Genomic DNA, 16,324 nt, shown 5'->3' with positions numbered 1-16,324 from the left:
AGGGAGGCCTTATCCCGTCTTGTAAGGTTTTGACCATAGGTGTTCATCCGTTAACAGAGCACGCCCAGTGCGTGGGGCATTGAACGGGACCTAGCGCGTGCTCCTTCCTGAAGGGCCGCGGAGCAGCATCCCGCCCTCCCAGGCCCTCGCAGCAGCCAGCACACTGACCAGCCACTTCCTGGTCTCCTTTGCTGGTTCCTCAGAATCATCCTCATCCTGGTGATTTCACGGAGTGCAGACAGCCTTGCCTTGCTTTATTTTTCAACGTGCCTCTGTTTTCTTTAATTTCCATGATGACACCTTGGCCGAAATCATTTCAACATTGTCAGCTTGCAGATGTTTTTTTAGATGAGTTAGTAGCCGGGTGACAAGCATTTCCACGAATTTCCCAATGGCAAGTCTTTCCCTCTAACGTCCTTAGAGAACACCTCCAAAGGTGAACATCATCCTTAGAAAACTCTGAAATGCTCCTTTCATTCTCTCCCTTCTCACTCACAAATCTTCAAAGCTTCCTTTTCTGCCTCCACGACATTGTCCAAACCCTTGAGCTTGGGGCTCTGGTGAGCACTTAGGGCCTTGAGGCTTTGGCTGTGCCCACCGCAGCCCTCTGCAAGCCCACTCATCAACCCTACCCCATCCTCAGAGCATAATCTGAATGAACTGACTACGCTGCCCTCCCTCCTTCCACTCAGCCTCCCGTGTTCACGCAGAACCTCCAGTTCTGAGGACTCGGTTATTTTCTAGGGGAGACTTTGCCTTGCATAGAACCCTAACCTCAGGGGATCCCTGGGTGGCTCAGTGGTTTAGCGCCCGCCTTCGGCCCAGGGAGTGATCCTGGAGTCCGGATCGAGTCCCACCCACGTCGTGCCTCCTGCATGGAGCTCGCTTCTCCCCCTGCCTGTGTTCCTGCCCCCTCTCTGTCTCTCATAAATAAATAAATAAATAAATTAAATCTTAAAAAAAAAAAAAGAAAAGAACCTTTACCTCTCAAAGTTCTCAATCAGGGCCTATATTTAAAGTGGGCAGTGACTTTGTCTTTCACGTAGTCCAACATACTTTATAAATAAGGAAACATAGGAGATGCTCAAGTATCTCAACAAGAGACTCTTCTGCAGCCTCTCTGTGCTCTCAGTTTTGACCCACTCTAGTTACATTGAAAACCACCACTATTATATATTTGTAAAGGGAATGGCATGCAAACATAAATGGCTATTAGAGGCAAGAGGGGAACTTAATGAGGGGCTCAGACCAGGATGCAGCTCAGACCAGGGACCAGTAGGGAAAGATGGGACAGTGACTAATTAGAGGACATACGTCCTTCCGAGGCAGCTACCTCTCATCTCTCACTAAAGATTGCCATTGAGAATCTGGGCCCAGCATATTGCCAAGTTTTCAGTTCAAGAGAAGACAGAAATCTGGAGGATTTTTTGTTTTTAGTTTTTTAAAGATTTATTTATGTCAAAAAAGCGTGCTCACATGCTGGGGAAGGGCAGAGGGAGAGGGACAGAGTCCTCTCTCCTTCCACTCAGCTGAGTGAGATGCAATGAGCACAGAGTGGATGCAATGAGGAAGGGGCGGTGGGGGCTGGATCCCAGGACCCAGAGATCACAACCTGAGGCAGAGCAAGATGTTTAACCAGCAGAGCTGCCCAGGTGCCCCAGAGATCTGGAGTTTTGTATGAAACTTACTGCATTTTAAGTGTTGAAAACTAAAAATTGTGAAATCATCTCTGCGGATGACATGACTTCCTGGCCTCCAGTTTGGTACTTCTGGGACACCTATTTATTTTAATAAGTGCTTTCAATCTTAATACAACATAAAAAGGACTGCTGTTGAACTAATTTATAGATAATTTCTACTCCTGTCAAGTTTTTTTTTTAAGATTTTATTTATTCATTCATTCATTCATGAGACCCACAGAGAGAGAGACAGAGACATAGGCAGAGGGAGAACCAGGGGCCATGCAGGGAGCCCAACATGGGACTCCATCCTGGGACTCCATCCTGGGACTTGAGGATTATGCCCTGGGCCAAAGGCAGATGCTCAACCATTGAGCCACCCAGGCACCCCTGCTTCTGTCAAGTTTTATTCCAGGTAGTAATATGCTCCACTAAAAGATACTTCCCAGGCCACTTTGCTGCCAGTACTGAGATAGGCTCATGATGGCAATGCTCAGTATGAAACCTCATCTAGCTGCTTATGGATATGCTGCTGGGTGGAATGTGGAGACCCCAGGCCCTGAGGCCTTGACCCAGCCTGGTCCAAAGATGTCTCTGAAGGTCCTTGGTCTCATCGCAAGAAAGAATTCAAGGACAGACACACAGCACAGTGGATGAGCGGCACAAGTGGGAACATTTATTAAAGTGAAAGTACCACCTTGAGATGTAAGAGCAAGAAAGCAAGAAACAGAGAGGGCCAGAGGTTATAGAGAGGGAGAGGGAGTGTGCAAGCCAGAGAGCTCAGTGCCTGGGGAGTTCACCTTCTACCTTTCACAGAGTTATTAACTAGTGCAAGGATTTCTTGGAAGCAAGGTTTCCACATCTTTTCTTCCTAACCTGCTCAGGGGTTCCTGTCAAGCGCTGCCATCTGGGGCCCATCTGATATGATCTGGCTCCTCCTGGAGTGCTTCCAGGACAGGCCTGGACCTTCCCCCACGGCTGGCCACGGCCTCTTCCTTGCTGGCCTCCAGGCATCCCATTGGAGCCTCACTAACTGCCAGTTCTAACACTAGGATTAACCTTTGTCCTTCCTTCTTCTTCCAGCTGGAATGTGCACAGGATGGTAGGAGCTTGAGCAGCTGTCCTGAACCATGAAGCAATCTTGAACACTGGAAACCAATTAGGATGGTGTAGGTGAGAGGTAAAGAAGCTTGGGTCATTATACACTGCAGTCTGCTTGCATCAAACTTCATATATGTGAGAGAAACTAAAGCCAGTCTTGTTTAAGCCACTTATTTGGATTCTGCATATGTAACAAAAGCTAAACCTAACTAAGAAATACAATTATTTTTGGAAAAAATTTTTCCCACATTTTTAAAATTTATATTGAATCAATTAACATATAGTGCATTATTAGTTTCAGAGGTTGAGTTCAGTGATTCATCAGTCTTTTATAATACCCAGTACTCATCACATCATATGCCCTCCTTCATGCCCATCACCTAATGACTCCATCCCCCACCCATCTCCTCTCCTTCAACTCTGTTTGTCTCCTATGATTAAGAGTTTATTATGGTTTGTCTCTCTCACTGATTTCATCTTGTTTTCTTTTTCCCTCCCTTCCCCTATGCTTCTCTATTTTGTTTCTTAAATCCCATATGTAAGTGAAGTCATATGGTATTTGTCTTTCTCTGATTGACTTATTTCTCTTAGCATAATATCCTTTAGCTCCATCCACATCATTGCAAATGGCAAGATTTCTTTTTTTTTTTTTATTGTCTGTATATCCCACAGCTTTATGCATTTATCTATTGATGGACATCTAGGCACTTTCCACAATTTGGCTATTGTACACATTGCTGCTATGAACATTGGGGTGCAGGTGCCTCTTTGGATTTGTACCTTTGGGGTAAATACCTAGTAATGAAATTGCTGGGTCATAGGGTAGCTGTATTTTCAACTTTTTGAGGAACTTCCCTCCACCTTGTTTTCCAGAGTGTCTGTACCAGCTTACATTCACACCAACAGTGCATGAGGGTTCCCCTTTCTTTGCATCCTCGCCAACATCTGTTGGATGCTCACCCAGATGCCCCTAAAGTATTTTATTTTAAAATTGATTCCTACCTACTCCCTTTACTCAATCTAGCTACCCTAAGGGTACCAGTAATTTCTACCAGTATTAGCTAAATCCAGAGGATGCTCTTCAGTCTTTATCCTAATGGTTTTTAGGCACTTGACACTGTTGAGCCCTCCCTCCTTGGATCATTCATCCTCAGGGCACTAAGGTGAGTAGGACTTGGTGAGGCCTAAGGTATATATGCTTCCTGTAGCTCCTCTTCTTTGCCTCTTTGTGATGTGGGACAGAATAGAAGCTGTGATGTGGGACAGAATAGAAGCTGAGGACTAGGCCCAAATCTGACAAAAGAGAAATTTCAGGTTGGTGTTTGCACATTCAGTAAATGATCCTAGAACATTTGGCCAGCTATTTGGGGGGGAAAATTCCATCTTCTTTCTTTCTTTTTTTTTTTTTTTTTAAGATTTTTTAAAAATCTATTTATTTGACCCAGAGAGAGAAGTGCTTAAGTAGGGGCAGCAGCAGGCAGAGGGAGAGGGAGAAGCAGGCTCCTTGCTGAGGAGTCTGATGCGGCCAGATCCCAGGACCCTGAGATCATGACCTGAGCTGAAGGCAGATGCTTAACCGACTGAGCCACCCAGGTGCATGCGCCCCTCCTTAGAATATTTTATTTATTTATTTATTTGAGAGACAGAAAGACAGTAGAGGAGGAACAAAGGAAGGACAGGCCAACTTCAGGCTGAGTACAGAGCCCCATTTGGGGCTCCATCCCAGGATCCTGGGATCATGACCTGAGCTGAAGTCAAGACTTGGGACAGTTAGCTGACTGAGCCACCCAGGAGCCCCCATCTTACTTCTTATACCAAAATATATTTCAGATCGATGAAAGGTTTATTTTTATTTTATTTTATTTTTTAAGCTTTCATTTATTTATTCATGAGAAACACAGAGAGAGGTAGAGACATAGGCAGAGGGGAGAAGCAGGCTCCCTCTGGGGAGCCCGATGTAGGACTTGATCCTAGGACCCTAGGACCACACCCTGAGCCTAAGGCAGATACTAAACCACTGAGCCCCCTAGGCGTCCCAGGTTTTAAGATTTTATTTATTTACTTGAGAGAGAGAGAGAGAGAGAGAGAGAGAGAGCATGAATAGGGAGGAGGGGCAGAAGGAAAGGGAGAAGGAGACTCCCCACTGAGCAGGGAGCCTGACATGGGGTTCGAATCCAGGACTCTGGGATCATGATAAGGCAAACGCTTATCCAACTGAGCCACCCAGGTGCTGTGGAGGCCAAGAAAAATTAAGGCCATTCCACCTCAAGGTAGCATTAGCACAAGTACAGCCATCTTATGCCCCTGTGAATAAGAGCTGAACTTCACAGGAAAAACTGCAGAATGCCCTCGGCAGGGAATCCCATATCAGAAAGACAACAGAGCTCAGAACTGCCCTCTGCAGAGAATCCCGTATCAGATCTTAAGAAAATCCCCCACCCTTTCCCCCATATTGGAAAAAAAATATTCCTCCACCCCTCCTGAAAATCCCCTAGACCAGCCCATAAAAAATCCAGCTGTAACCCACTTCGGGGTCCAAGCCCCTGCTCTGCTGTGTGGAGTATACTTGGACCCAAGCTCGAGCTTGTAAGTAAACCCTTGTGTGCTTGCATCAGTGTCGGTTCCTTGGTGGTTTCTCGGATTCGCAATCTTGGGCACAACAGGCACCCCTCAGTGAAAAGGCTTATATTTTTTAAATTTTCTTTTATAGAAAAGCCCTTTTTAAAAAAACGGGTTGATTTTTTTTTTAAGTTATCTAGAGGAAGGTCTTTCTAAACATAACCACAAACTCAGAAACCACACGTGGATACATTTGATTGCATAAAATTAAAAAGCAAATGACTTCTATACAGAAAAGTACCTTTAAACAGTCGAACAATAAAGGAAAATTAGGAAAAGTATTTTTTGTAAATACACACAATGGATAAATTTCCTTGAGAGACAAAAATACTTTCAGAAATATAACTAAAATGCAGAGGAAGTAAGACATAGGAAAAAGAACAGTTGGTTCATAAACATGTGAAAAGAAGTTCAACTCACTCATTGTTCATGGAATAAAATAATGTGATGCTTTTAATTTATGAGATTAGTGAAGATTACAAAGCTCGGCAATACTCAGTATTGGTGAGAATGTGAGGAAAGTCAGCCCTTGGTGTGCTGGGGAATGAATATAAGTTGGGAGAACATTGCTGAGAATAATTTGGTGATAGCTAACAAGTAATTTTAATGCACAAACGTTTGAATCATCCACTCCACTTCTCTCTCATCTAAACAAAGTTGATTGATTATTTAAGGATTGCAATTAGGGCATTGTTTGGGTTTGTAAAATACTGGAACTAACAGAAGCATGCTTCCAGGGGACAGGTTGTTGAAAATACTGTGTGGGCATGCCATGGAATAGTATGTCAGTACCAAAAGGAATGAGTTAAATCTATACATACTAATATGGAAAGATGTCTGAGAGCTTTTCATTGATTCGTTATTCAGCAAGTGTTTGTTGACTGTCCAGTATATGCTAGCCTCTCTTCTAAACTCCAGGATATGGCAGGGAACAAAACAAAGGTCTGGGCACGTGGAGTTGCTTTCTAGAGGGAAAGATGGACAATAAGCAAACCAAGAAATAGATGCATAGTATGAGAGATGCCATGAGAAATGAATCCCATTGTGGGAGGTGGAAAGTGATTGGGTATTACTGTATATGGGCCTCCAGGGGAGGTTTCTCTGATGAGGTCGCCAAATGGCTGCTGGGGTTTTGACTCTCAAATGTATATGTCATCGGACATTTTCCCAGAGAAATGGAAACTTACATTCACACAAAAATCTGCATTCAAATAGGAAGTGTCCCATTATGGGGAGAACAAAAGCAAAAGAAATGTAGAAAAATTAAACCTCTTGAGTACCCACAGCCCATTGATAAATCCTTGAAAGAGGCAGAGAGACCTTCCTCTGGAAGCTCGGCTGCTCATTGTTAATACTCTGCTGAGGGCAGCAGGCAACCTTAGCCTGATATTAGCCTGACATCCAGGATCCTGTGAGTCTTTAACATATTAAAATCCCGTTAGAGGGACCCCTTGGTGGCTCAGCGGTTGGGCGTCTGCTCTTGGCTAGGAGCGAGATCCTGGGGGCAGGGATTGAGTCCCATGTCGGGCTTCCTGTGAGGAGCCTGCTTCTCCCTCTGTCTGTGTCTCTGCCTCTCTCTGTGTCTATCATGAATAAGTAACATCTTAAAAAAAAAATTCCTTTAGAACCTTCCTGTATCTCCACCCCCAGGACACATGTTGGTGATCATCCCCCAAGCCTATGGCCCTCTGATATTCATCTGGAGGGTCTCAGGACTCAGGTTTTATTTATTTTTTAAATCTTTTTTTAAAAGATTTTATTTATTTATTCATGAGAGACACATACACACAGAGAGAGATGCAGAGACACAGGCAGAGGGAGAAGCAGGCTCCATGCAAGGAGCCCAACGTGGGACTCAATCCTGGGACTCCAGGATCATGCCCTGGGCTGAAGGCGGCGCTAAACTGCTGATCCACCCAGGGATCCCCAGGACTCAGGTTTTATTAGAGTAATGAATGACCTTATCCTAATGGCAGCTAGTCCCCTCAGGTCCTGGAAACCTTGTTCCAAAATACCTGGGAGGCTTACACAATCCCTATTCCCCTCCCAATTTGAAAGTTTACAATGGGCCATTCCTCATGACCCCAGAGCAGTTCTTCCTGTCCATGGTTCCTGTCCCTGTGCTTTAATAAAACTACCTTTTTTACATCAAAGACGTTTCAAGAATTCTTTCTGGACCCTTTGCTCCCAGACCCCAGTATCACATCACATCATCCCAGGTAAACCAAGACCAACCATCACACTGTCGAAAATCCTATCCAGAAGGCTCTTGTCCATGGAAAAGTTCCCGTCAGTGTCTTTGGCCACTGCCACAGGAGGTTGGGAAGTGCATGCTTTCTGAGCACACTGGCTGACGGGGATAAAAATCTGGGTTTGAGGGACACCTGGGTGGCTCAGCGGTTGAGCATCTGCCTTCAGCCCAGGGCATGATCCTGGAGTCTCAGGATGGAGTCCTGCATCAGGCTCCCTGGATGGAGCCTGCTCCTCTCTCTGCCTGTGTCTCTGCCTCTCTCTCTCTCTGCGTCTCTCATGAATAAATAAATAAGATCTTTTATCTTTATTCATGAGAGACGCAGAGAGAGAGAAAGAGAGAGAGAGAGAGAGAAACAGAGGGAGAAGCAGGCCCCATGCAGGAAGCCTGATGTGGGATTCAATCCCAGGACTCCAGGCTCATGCCCTGGGCCTAAGGCAGGCATTAAACCGCCGAGCCACCCAGGGATCCCTAAATAAGATCTTTAAAAAAAAAAAATCTGGGTTCAAAAGCAAAAAAAGAGGAAGGTGAAAATGGATATTAGCAGTTTCCGTCCCAAGCCCCGAGTTAGTATCTGTGACCTAATTTTAGAGTTTCTATGAAACCCCTCCTTTGACTCTTCCCTTTCGCCATCTCTCTGACGTCACACAAAACAGTATGGGAAACATGACCACGGGCCAAACCTGCCCTGGTCTTCATCTTGTCCTTGTCGCCTTTATTTTCCACCTTCTTCCCTCAGACTGAAGTCACAAGTCCCCACAAAGCCACCCTGAGGGATGTGCGTCTGCTGTGGGCTGAGTCGTCTGGGCTGCCTAGACTGTCGTGTGTGCTGGGAGGGGCCCCAGGACAAGAGACTCCACTGTCGCTGGAACCTCACCGAGGAACCCCAGCAAGGAACCCCATGCGTGTAGAGGTCACTTCCTGGGGAAAATGAAGGCCAGACCTCTCTTTAGGTGAGGCCAGATTCCTTAATGCACAAAACCCATGAACAGAAGATGAGAAAACCTTCATCAAAATATCAGAAATGTCTCAAACTTCATTAAGTAAATAAGTAAAAAGCCTGCTCTTCATCGTTGATCTTACTGCAGCTTGGATGAGCATTTCAGGGCAGTGCGTGAAAGGAGACAAAAGAGCCCAGCAGCCTCTAAGTTTCTTTCCTTTGCTCTCTGGTGGATATGGAGGGGATAGATGGCTGGGGGTAGGGGGTTTGGGGGTAGGGGTGGGAGGAAAGCAAGATGGAGGGCTTGCTAGGTCCACAATTTAAAAATTCTAGAGAGAAATGGTCACGTTTCTAGTAATCTGGAGGCATTTCTGTGTTGGAGTGAATAGTTATCTTTTGTATCTTTTTATTTTGCACCATGTGCATGCCTTTGTTATCTAAAGCAAATAAAAAAATATATAAGGACATGAATGTATTCTCAAGGATAGGGATGCCAGGGTGGCTCAGAGGTTAAGCATCTGTCTGTCTTCCAGGGTCCTGGAATCAAGTCCTGCATCAGGCTCTCCACATGGAGCCTGCTTCTTCCTCTGCCTATGTCTCTGCTTCTCTCTCTGTGTCTCTCATGAATAAATAAATAAAATCTTAAAAAAAAATTCTCAAGCATATGAAGTACTCCGTTCTGCACAGAAAAATGGATATTCTACTTTAAACTTCAAAGTTTAAAAAATGCTTTTGCCTGACTAAAGGAATGGGTTTTGTTTCAGGAATTTACTTTCTGATTTGAGAAATATTGGTCCATTTACAAATAAGCTCTGAAGTTTCTTCTCACAGTAAAAGAAATATAAAGTATAGCATTATGAGATAACAGTCTGTCCATTCCTCAGCATTTGAAAATTTCCATTATATCATTCATCTTGCTATTTTCAGATTTATTTACTATTCAAATCTAGTTTTTTTGATCTAGAAAAACAAGGAGAACCAAAGTAGTTAAAAAGAAAACAGCAAAGAAAAAAATCATCAAAAATGTATTAGTTTAAAAATTATGGTACATGATACAACATGATTCTGTCATTAAAAACAACATGTGTGGGATGCCTGAGTGGCTCAGTTGGTTGAACGTCTGCCTTTGGCTCAGGTCATGATCTCAGGGTCCGGGATTGAGTCCTGCATCAGGCTCCCTGCTCAGCAGCGAGGCTTCTCCCTCTGCCTCTCCCTTTGTGATCTTTCTGGCTCTCACTCACTCTCTCTAAAATAAGATCTTTTTAAAAAAAAATGTTTGTACTGATGGGAAAAGACACCCACATTATGTTGTTTGTTAGAAACAAGTTGCAGTTGCAGTACACTGCATAGAGTGAATTAATTTTTTCGTAAGATAATAATGTACAAATGTACACACTAAAAAATATGTAGAGGAATGTAGCCCAAATTAATAAGGGTGTGATATGCCAGGAGTGCCTGGGTGGCCCCATCGATTAGGCATCCAACTCTTGAATTTGGCTCACATCCTGATCTCAGGGTCCTGGGCTCCAGCCCCTCATTAGGCTCTGCACTCAGGAAGAAGTGTGCTTGAGATCCTCTCCTTTCCTCTCTCTCAAATAAATAAGTAAAATCATTTTAAAATTGGGTATGAGGTGTCAGAAGGCCTGGGAGAAAGGAATAGATTATGGTTGATATCTGCTTTCTAGGTTGTATTTTTCTGCAATGTATGTTTTATTTTTACTACAAACATATGCTATTTTATAAGCAGAAAATATAGTAGGGATAATTTCAGAGTTATAAAAAGGGAGGGATTTTAGGGAGCTAGGCAAGAAACCAAAGGGTTAGAAGCCAAGAACTTGCGGCATTCTTCCTCCTCAGACTTTTTTTCTTTCCAAAATTTAAAACTCTCATATCTGATTGCATTCTTTTCAAGCACCTCAAATCCTTTGTGGCTGCCTATGGACGTGGTAATAATTAAACCATTGGGAGGATATTGTAAACTGTGAGAGAATCTGACTTCTAGAAGTTTAAGAGTGAAGAAAATGTGGACAGACAGCACTGATCATTTTGGCTTCCAAGGGGTCAAGTCCCTGCTGGGAGCCTGCTTCTCCCTCTGCCTATGTGTCTGCCTTTCTCTCTGTGTCTCTCATGAATGAATAAATAAAATAAATCTTTAAAAAAACTGTACTTATATATTTGAGAGAGAGAGAGAGCACATGAGCACGGGAAGGGGCAGAGGGAAAGCAGACTCCCCATGAGCAGGGAGCCCAATGCCAATGCCCAATGCCAGACGTGGGGACATCTTCAGGCTGATCCCAAGACCCTAAGAACATAACCTGAGCCAAAGTTAGATGCTTAATGGACTGATCCCCCAGGTGTGCCTGACCTGTCCTTTTAAACAGCAAGGGTTTGGGGGATTTTCTTGAATACAGGCACTTTGATATGAGCAGAGGGTGTCTGGTAAACACACTAGACAAGATCCCTGACCTTGGGGAGCTCACCAGCACTGGGGGCTGGGTGGGGGCGGGTGGGAGCTGCTTCCACGGTGCTCACCATCAGCTTCTTTCCTCCCCATTGGTACACTGTGCCATCAGGACATGGGGTTTCCTCTACCCCCTTGAATCTGGGCTGGCCTGCAAATAGCTGATCAACAGAGTACAGCAGAAATTCAGCTGTGCTTGGCCCAGCCTGAGTGAGAAAGACCCTGCCTTGGTCTCTTAGAGTCCTCAGCCACCAGGGAAGATGTCTTAGTGTGCTTGGTTTGCCATAACAATACCAGACTGGGTGGCTTACACACAGAGATTTATTTTCTCAGTTTATTTTCTGGAAACTGGAAGTCCTGGATCAGAGTGTCAGCAGACTTGGCTTCTCCTGAGGCCTCTGTCCTTAGCATGCAGGTGGCCACTCCCTCTGGGTCCTTGGTATGGCCTTTTCTTTGTGCACATTCACTCCCAGTAGCTCTTCCTCTTCTTCTCAGGACACCAGTCCCATTGTATGAGGCCCCCTCCTTATGACCTCATTTAACTTTAATCTACCAGTCACACTGGGGGTTAGAGCTTTAGCATACGAACTTGAGAAGGCACGATTCAGTCTATAACAACATTTGACTACTCTACCATGGGACTCTACAGAGGGGGCAAGGGCTCAACTGAGCCCATGTGTCTAGCCATTCCCTGACAAAGGCTTTAGGTGAATGAAGAGCTACCCAACTGCCGCACAGCTGCATTCTGACAGGTTGATGCCCGTGCAGAAGCGAAGTCACCCCAATGAGCCCTGATTTGGGTGTACTTTGTTACCTGGGATGAAATAATTATAATAAGGAGCAGCATTAGGTGATCAGGCGAATCAGTATGTAATTGTGACCATCAGGAGTAGGAGTGACACTCTGGATGGAAAGAAGAAATCATCCATGGACCCAGAATGCACTGGGCCTGAAGGTTACACCACCGTTTTGAGCTCCGGGACGGTTTCTCTTTTGTTTCTGTGCTGAACTTGAATAAGCAGTTGCCCCTGCTCTCCTAGCAGTTGACCTGATTCCTCAGACTCAGCCTCTCAAAAACCTTTATCTTCCCAAGATACAACAATTCCTCCCTTCTTGTAACATCTTCAGAACTTATACTGTGGAGCATCTAATTGACCCTGAGTAAGAAACTATCTTATACTGTAATTTTGAAATACACATGAAGTGTACAACTTCTCAATGTATAGTGTAATTGAACTGTTACGTGTGTAGTCATCATTCAGATCATAGTGAAGAATATTTTCAGGATCCCAGAGGCTCCCTTATGCTCCCCCTCCATCAATACCCACCCCCAAGAGTTATTCAAAGGAAACCACTGTTCTAAATTTCCAGACACATTAATTTCACCTGTTCTTGAACTCGTATTAAATGGAATCATACACAAAACTACAATGAGATACCACCTCACACTAATCAGAATGGTTAAAATTGACTCAGGAAATGACAGATGTTGGCTAGGATGTGGAGAAAGGGGAACTCTCTTACACTATTGATGGGAATGCAAGCTGGTGCAGCCACTCTGGGAAACAGTGTGGAAGTTCCTCAAAAAGTTAAAAATAGATCTACTCCATGATCTAGCAATTGCAGTACTAAGTATTTACCCAAGGGATACAAAAACACAGATTTGAAGGGGTACGTCCTCCCCAATGTCTATAGAAACATTATCTACAATAGGCAAATTATGGAAATAGCCCAAGTATCCATGGACAGATGAATGGATAAAGAAGATGTGGTATATATATAATGGAATATTACTCAGCCATCAGAAAGGATGAAATATTGCCATTTGCAACAACATGGATGGAGCTAGAATGTATAATGCTAAGTGAAATAAGTCAATCAGAGAGGGATGCCTGGATGGCTTGGTGGTTGAGCATATGCCTTTGGCTCAGGGTCTGATCCCAGGGTCTTGGGATTGAGTCCAGCATCAGATTCCCCCCAGGGAGCCTGCTTCTCCCTCTGCCTGTGTCTCTGCCTCTTTCTATGTGTGTCTCTCATAAATAAATAAATAAATAAATAAATCAATAAATCAATCTTAAAAAAAAAGTCAGAGAAAGATAAATACCATATGATTTTACTTGTATGTAGAATTCAAATTACTTTTCACACCAATATTTGGTGATATATATATATAGATATATATATCTATATATATATCTATATATATATATACTGGCCATTTGAGTAGATTTGTAATGGTAACTCATTGTGATTATTATTTTAATCTGTATTTCCCTGATAAATAATGATACTGAATATCTTTTCACATGGTTCCTGAGCATTAGAATGGCCTCGTTAGTGAAATGCCTGATGAAGTCTTTAGCCCATTAAAAAATAAGGTATTTGTCTTTTTCTTGTTGATTTGTAGTCATGCTTTATATATTTAGAATGAGTCCTTTGTCAGATATGTATATTGCAAATATATTCTCCCAGCTTATGGCTTCCCTTTTAAATTTTTAATTATCTTTTTGATGAGTAGTTTTCAGTTTTGATGAATTCCACTTTATCAACTTACTTCTTTTTTGGTTACTATTGCTGTTTTTGAAACCTTTGCCTACCTGGAATTCATTAAGATATTCTTCTTCTAGAAGCTTTACTTTCCCTTTCATATTTAGGTGTATGACCCATTTTTAATTCATTTCTGGGTTTGCTATGTTAAAAAGAAAACTGCAATCCCAAACTGGCACCAGTTAGGTTAAGGAAGCAAGTCAATAAGTCAAAACTAATCCCTGTTCTGAGTGCAGCCTCAACTCCCAGGAATGTTAAGTTTAACCAGACCACACAGAATTTCCTGGCCAGTGCCAGTGAGGTAATCTGTCACAGGGCCCCTTCATCCCCCAAAGGAAGATGAAGTCACCCACCTATTAAAGGTGTCCCCTTTATGTCCCCAAATGAAGGTGACTGACTCTGAAATAATCTTTTTCTGTTGATGACTTTCTTGTCCTGCCTTTGAAAACCTCCCCCTTTCTGTAGCCCTTTGGAGCTCCTCTCTACTTGGCTGGATGGGATGCTGCCCAATCCAGGGTCGATTAATAAAGCCAACTAGATCTTTAAAATATAGACAGTTGAATTTTTGTTATTTAACAAGTGTGAGATAGGAATCCAGATTTATTTTTTTTCCCCAGTTGGTCCAGCACCATTTATTGAAAAGCTGTATCATTGGCATGCCTGGGCAGCTCAGTGGTTGAGCCTCTGCCTTTGGCTCAGGGCCTAATCCTGGATTCCAAGGATCCAGTCCCACAGGGCTCCTTGCTGGGTGGGCTCCTTGAAAAAAAAGCTGTATCATCAATTTGCAAATGCATATATGTCTCATCACTTCCTTTTAGCTCTGTGTCCCTAAAAGCAGAGGTAGATGCAGTCATGGAAAACCAGTTCACCAAATTTGCCTGTATCTTTTAATTAATTATAAAATTTACATTAATTCATATATGTTGGGGTGGTTTTGGCAGCTTTTAAAGATTTCTGTGAGGTTCTAATGGACCATTAAGATTATTATTTGTCTTCATGATGGCATTTTAGGGAAGATTTAATTTGTCCTTAGCTAAGCACAGGACAGATTGAGAGACATAAAAAGAACATATTCATGAAAATTTATTTATTATAAGAATATATCCCTAAGAATCCTTTATATTTGGGCATAGGTTCTTCATGGACAGCTTTTTGTTGATATACTTATTTACTCAGTTATTCGTTAATTCAACAAATACTGATTAAATTCTCAAATATATATTTCATTTTTAGTTAAATCAATGTTGAGTTCTCGTCATTATGACTTTCTACTATTTTCCTGATACGATACACCATCATTACTTTTCCTCCCTTTGACAGCCTTTGCTCCCGCAGCAGACCTACCTGCCTGCTGTTTCTCTGCTGACTCTTCCCCGCGTGGAATCCGGAGCCGCCGCCGCTTGCCGATCCTCCGTGGCCGCGGGGCCCCGCGGCGGCCCCCTCCTCACGCCCCCTGGAACTCGTCCCTGCGGCGGGTCCCCTAGCCCGGATTTCACGTCTTCCGCTTTCTCCCTGGAATTCACGTTCGGCGGAGCAGCGCCTCCGAAGCCTCGGGGCGAAGGGCTTGGAAACCTGCCGCCCGCGCGCACTTGGCTGGCGGCGCGGGGCGTGGGGTCCCTTGCGCCGCTGGGATTCAAGGCGGCGGTGGCCGGGCTTCCCCGTGCGGCGGAGAGGGAGCCCTTCGCATCCCAGCCCTGGACATGCCGCCTTTCCCGGTTTCCCTCTGGAAGCTTGCAGGATCTTCACTTCCTCCCCCAGGTCCCGCTGCTTCTTGATGCGCTTCAGTGTGGGGCTTCCTTCTCCGCAGCCCCGGCCGCGAGTGGCCCCGTGCTCGTCTGGAGAGGGAGGGTCTCCGGTTCTGCAGAATTGCCCTGTGTCGCGTTGTGCCCTCCCTTTCATTTTCTCCTCTTCTCTTCCTGGAAGCCCCGGTGTTTTGATGGCGTACCTTTTACCAAATACCCTTTTATTTTCTTCTGGACTGTCCCCTGCTTTCCATGTCCACCCCACACTTTGCAGGAGACGGCCGCAACCGTATTTAGAAAGTCTTAGTAAATCTCTGCCACCATAATATTAATTTTAAGACTTCCCCTTCTCTTCTTGTGTCTATCTCCCCTTACCTCACTGAGGATTTAAATCAAATTTTCTAAAAATCCAGTTTCCCGCTTGTGTTTGTTTCGCTTTAGCTCGTCTTCCACCTGCTGCTAGTTTTCGTCTTTATCCTGGAAATATTTTCATAAACCTCCAACGATTTTTGTGTGTCGTTCCTGCTTGAAGCAAGGACCTGCAGCCCGGCCCGTGGGAGGTGTGCGCGGTGCAGCAAGCTCGCAGGGGGGAGAGTCGGGGACGTGCTGGGCCTGCAGGTAGACTTCGGTGTCCGCGTGGGTCCTCTGCACCCGCGCACCCTGGCCTCCCGCACGACGCGCGCCGAGCCGGAGGACCTCTCCGGGGCTCTGGGATCCTCGGGACGGCGCGTGAAGACATCCGACCCCGCCCCCGCCCCCGCCCCCGCCGTCCTGGGTGCCCGCCGCCACCTGCTGCCTTGGGCCGCGCGCCTTGCCCTCTGCTCTCCCCAGTCTACGCCCGCCCGCCCGCCCACCTCCCTGCTGAGCTCCGCGCGTTTGAGCCGCCTCCCCCGCGCTGGGCTCCCGGCAGGGCGGGGAAGGCGGGGACTGCAGAGGAATCCGAATGGCAGCCTGCGTGGAGAGTCCAAGTTCCTGCTCCGCCGG

General features: G+C 44.9%; 1 protein-coding gene across 1 annotated transcript; it reads right to left on the bottom strand.

The window, feature by feature from the left end:
- Positions 1-2,333: 2,333 nt before the first annotated feature.
- Positions 2,334-16,155, bottom strand: LOC140594606 (uncharacterized). The gene is made up of 2 exons (XM_072728889.1): positions 14,943-16,155; positions 2,334-2,827 (listed from the first exon to the last, which is right to left on the bottom strand). The coding sequence occupies exons 1-2, from the start codon at positions 15,495-15,497 to the stop codon at positions 2,573-2,575; spliced, it is 810 nt and encodes a 269-aa protein (XP_072584990.1). The 5' UTR covers positions 15,498-16,155; the 3' UTR covers positions 2,334-2,572.
- Between the last annotated feature and the right edge of the window lie 169 nt (positions 16,156-16,324).

This window comes from Vulpes vulpes, chromosome 12 (genome assembly GCF_048418805.1).
Source record: "Vulpes vulpes isolate BD-2025 chromosome 12, VulVul3, whole genome shotgun sequence".
Lineage (NCBI taxonomy): Eukaryota > Metazoa > Chordata > Mammalia > Carnivora > Canidae > Vulpes > Vulpes vulpes.
The sequence above is the reverse complement of the archived record's forward strand: the minus strand, read 5'-3'. Positions and strand labels throughout refer to the sequence as shown.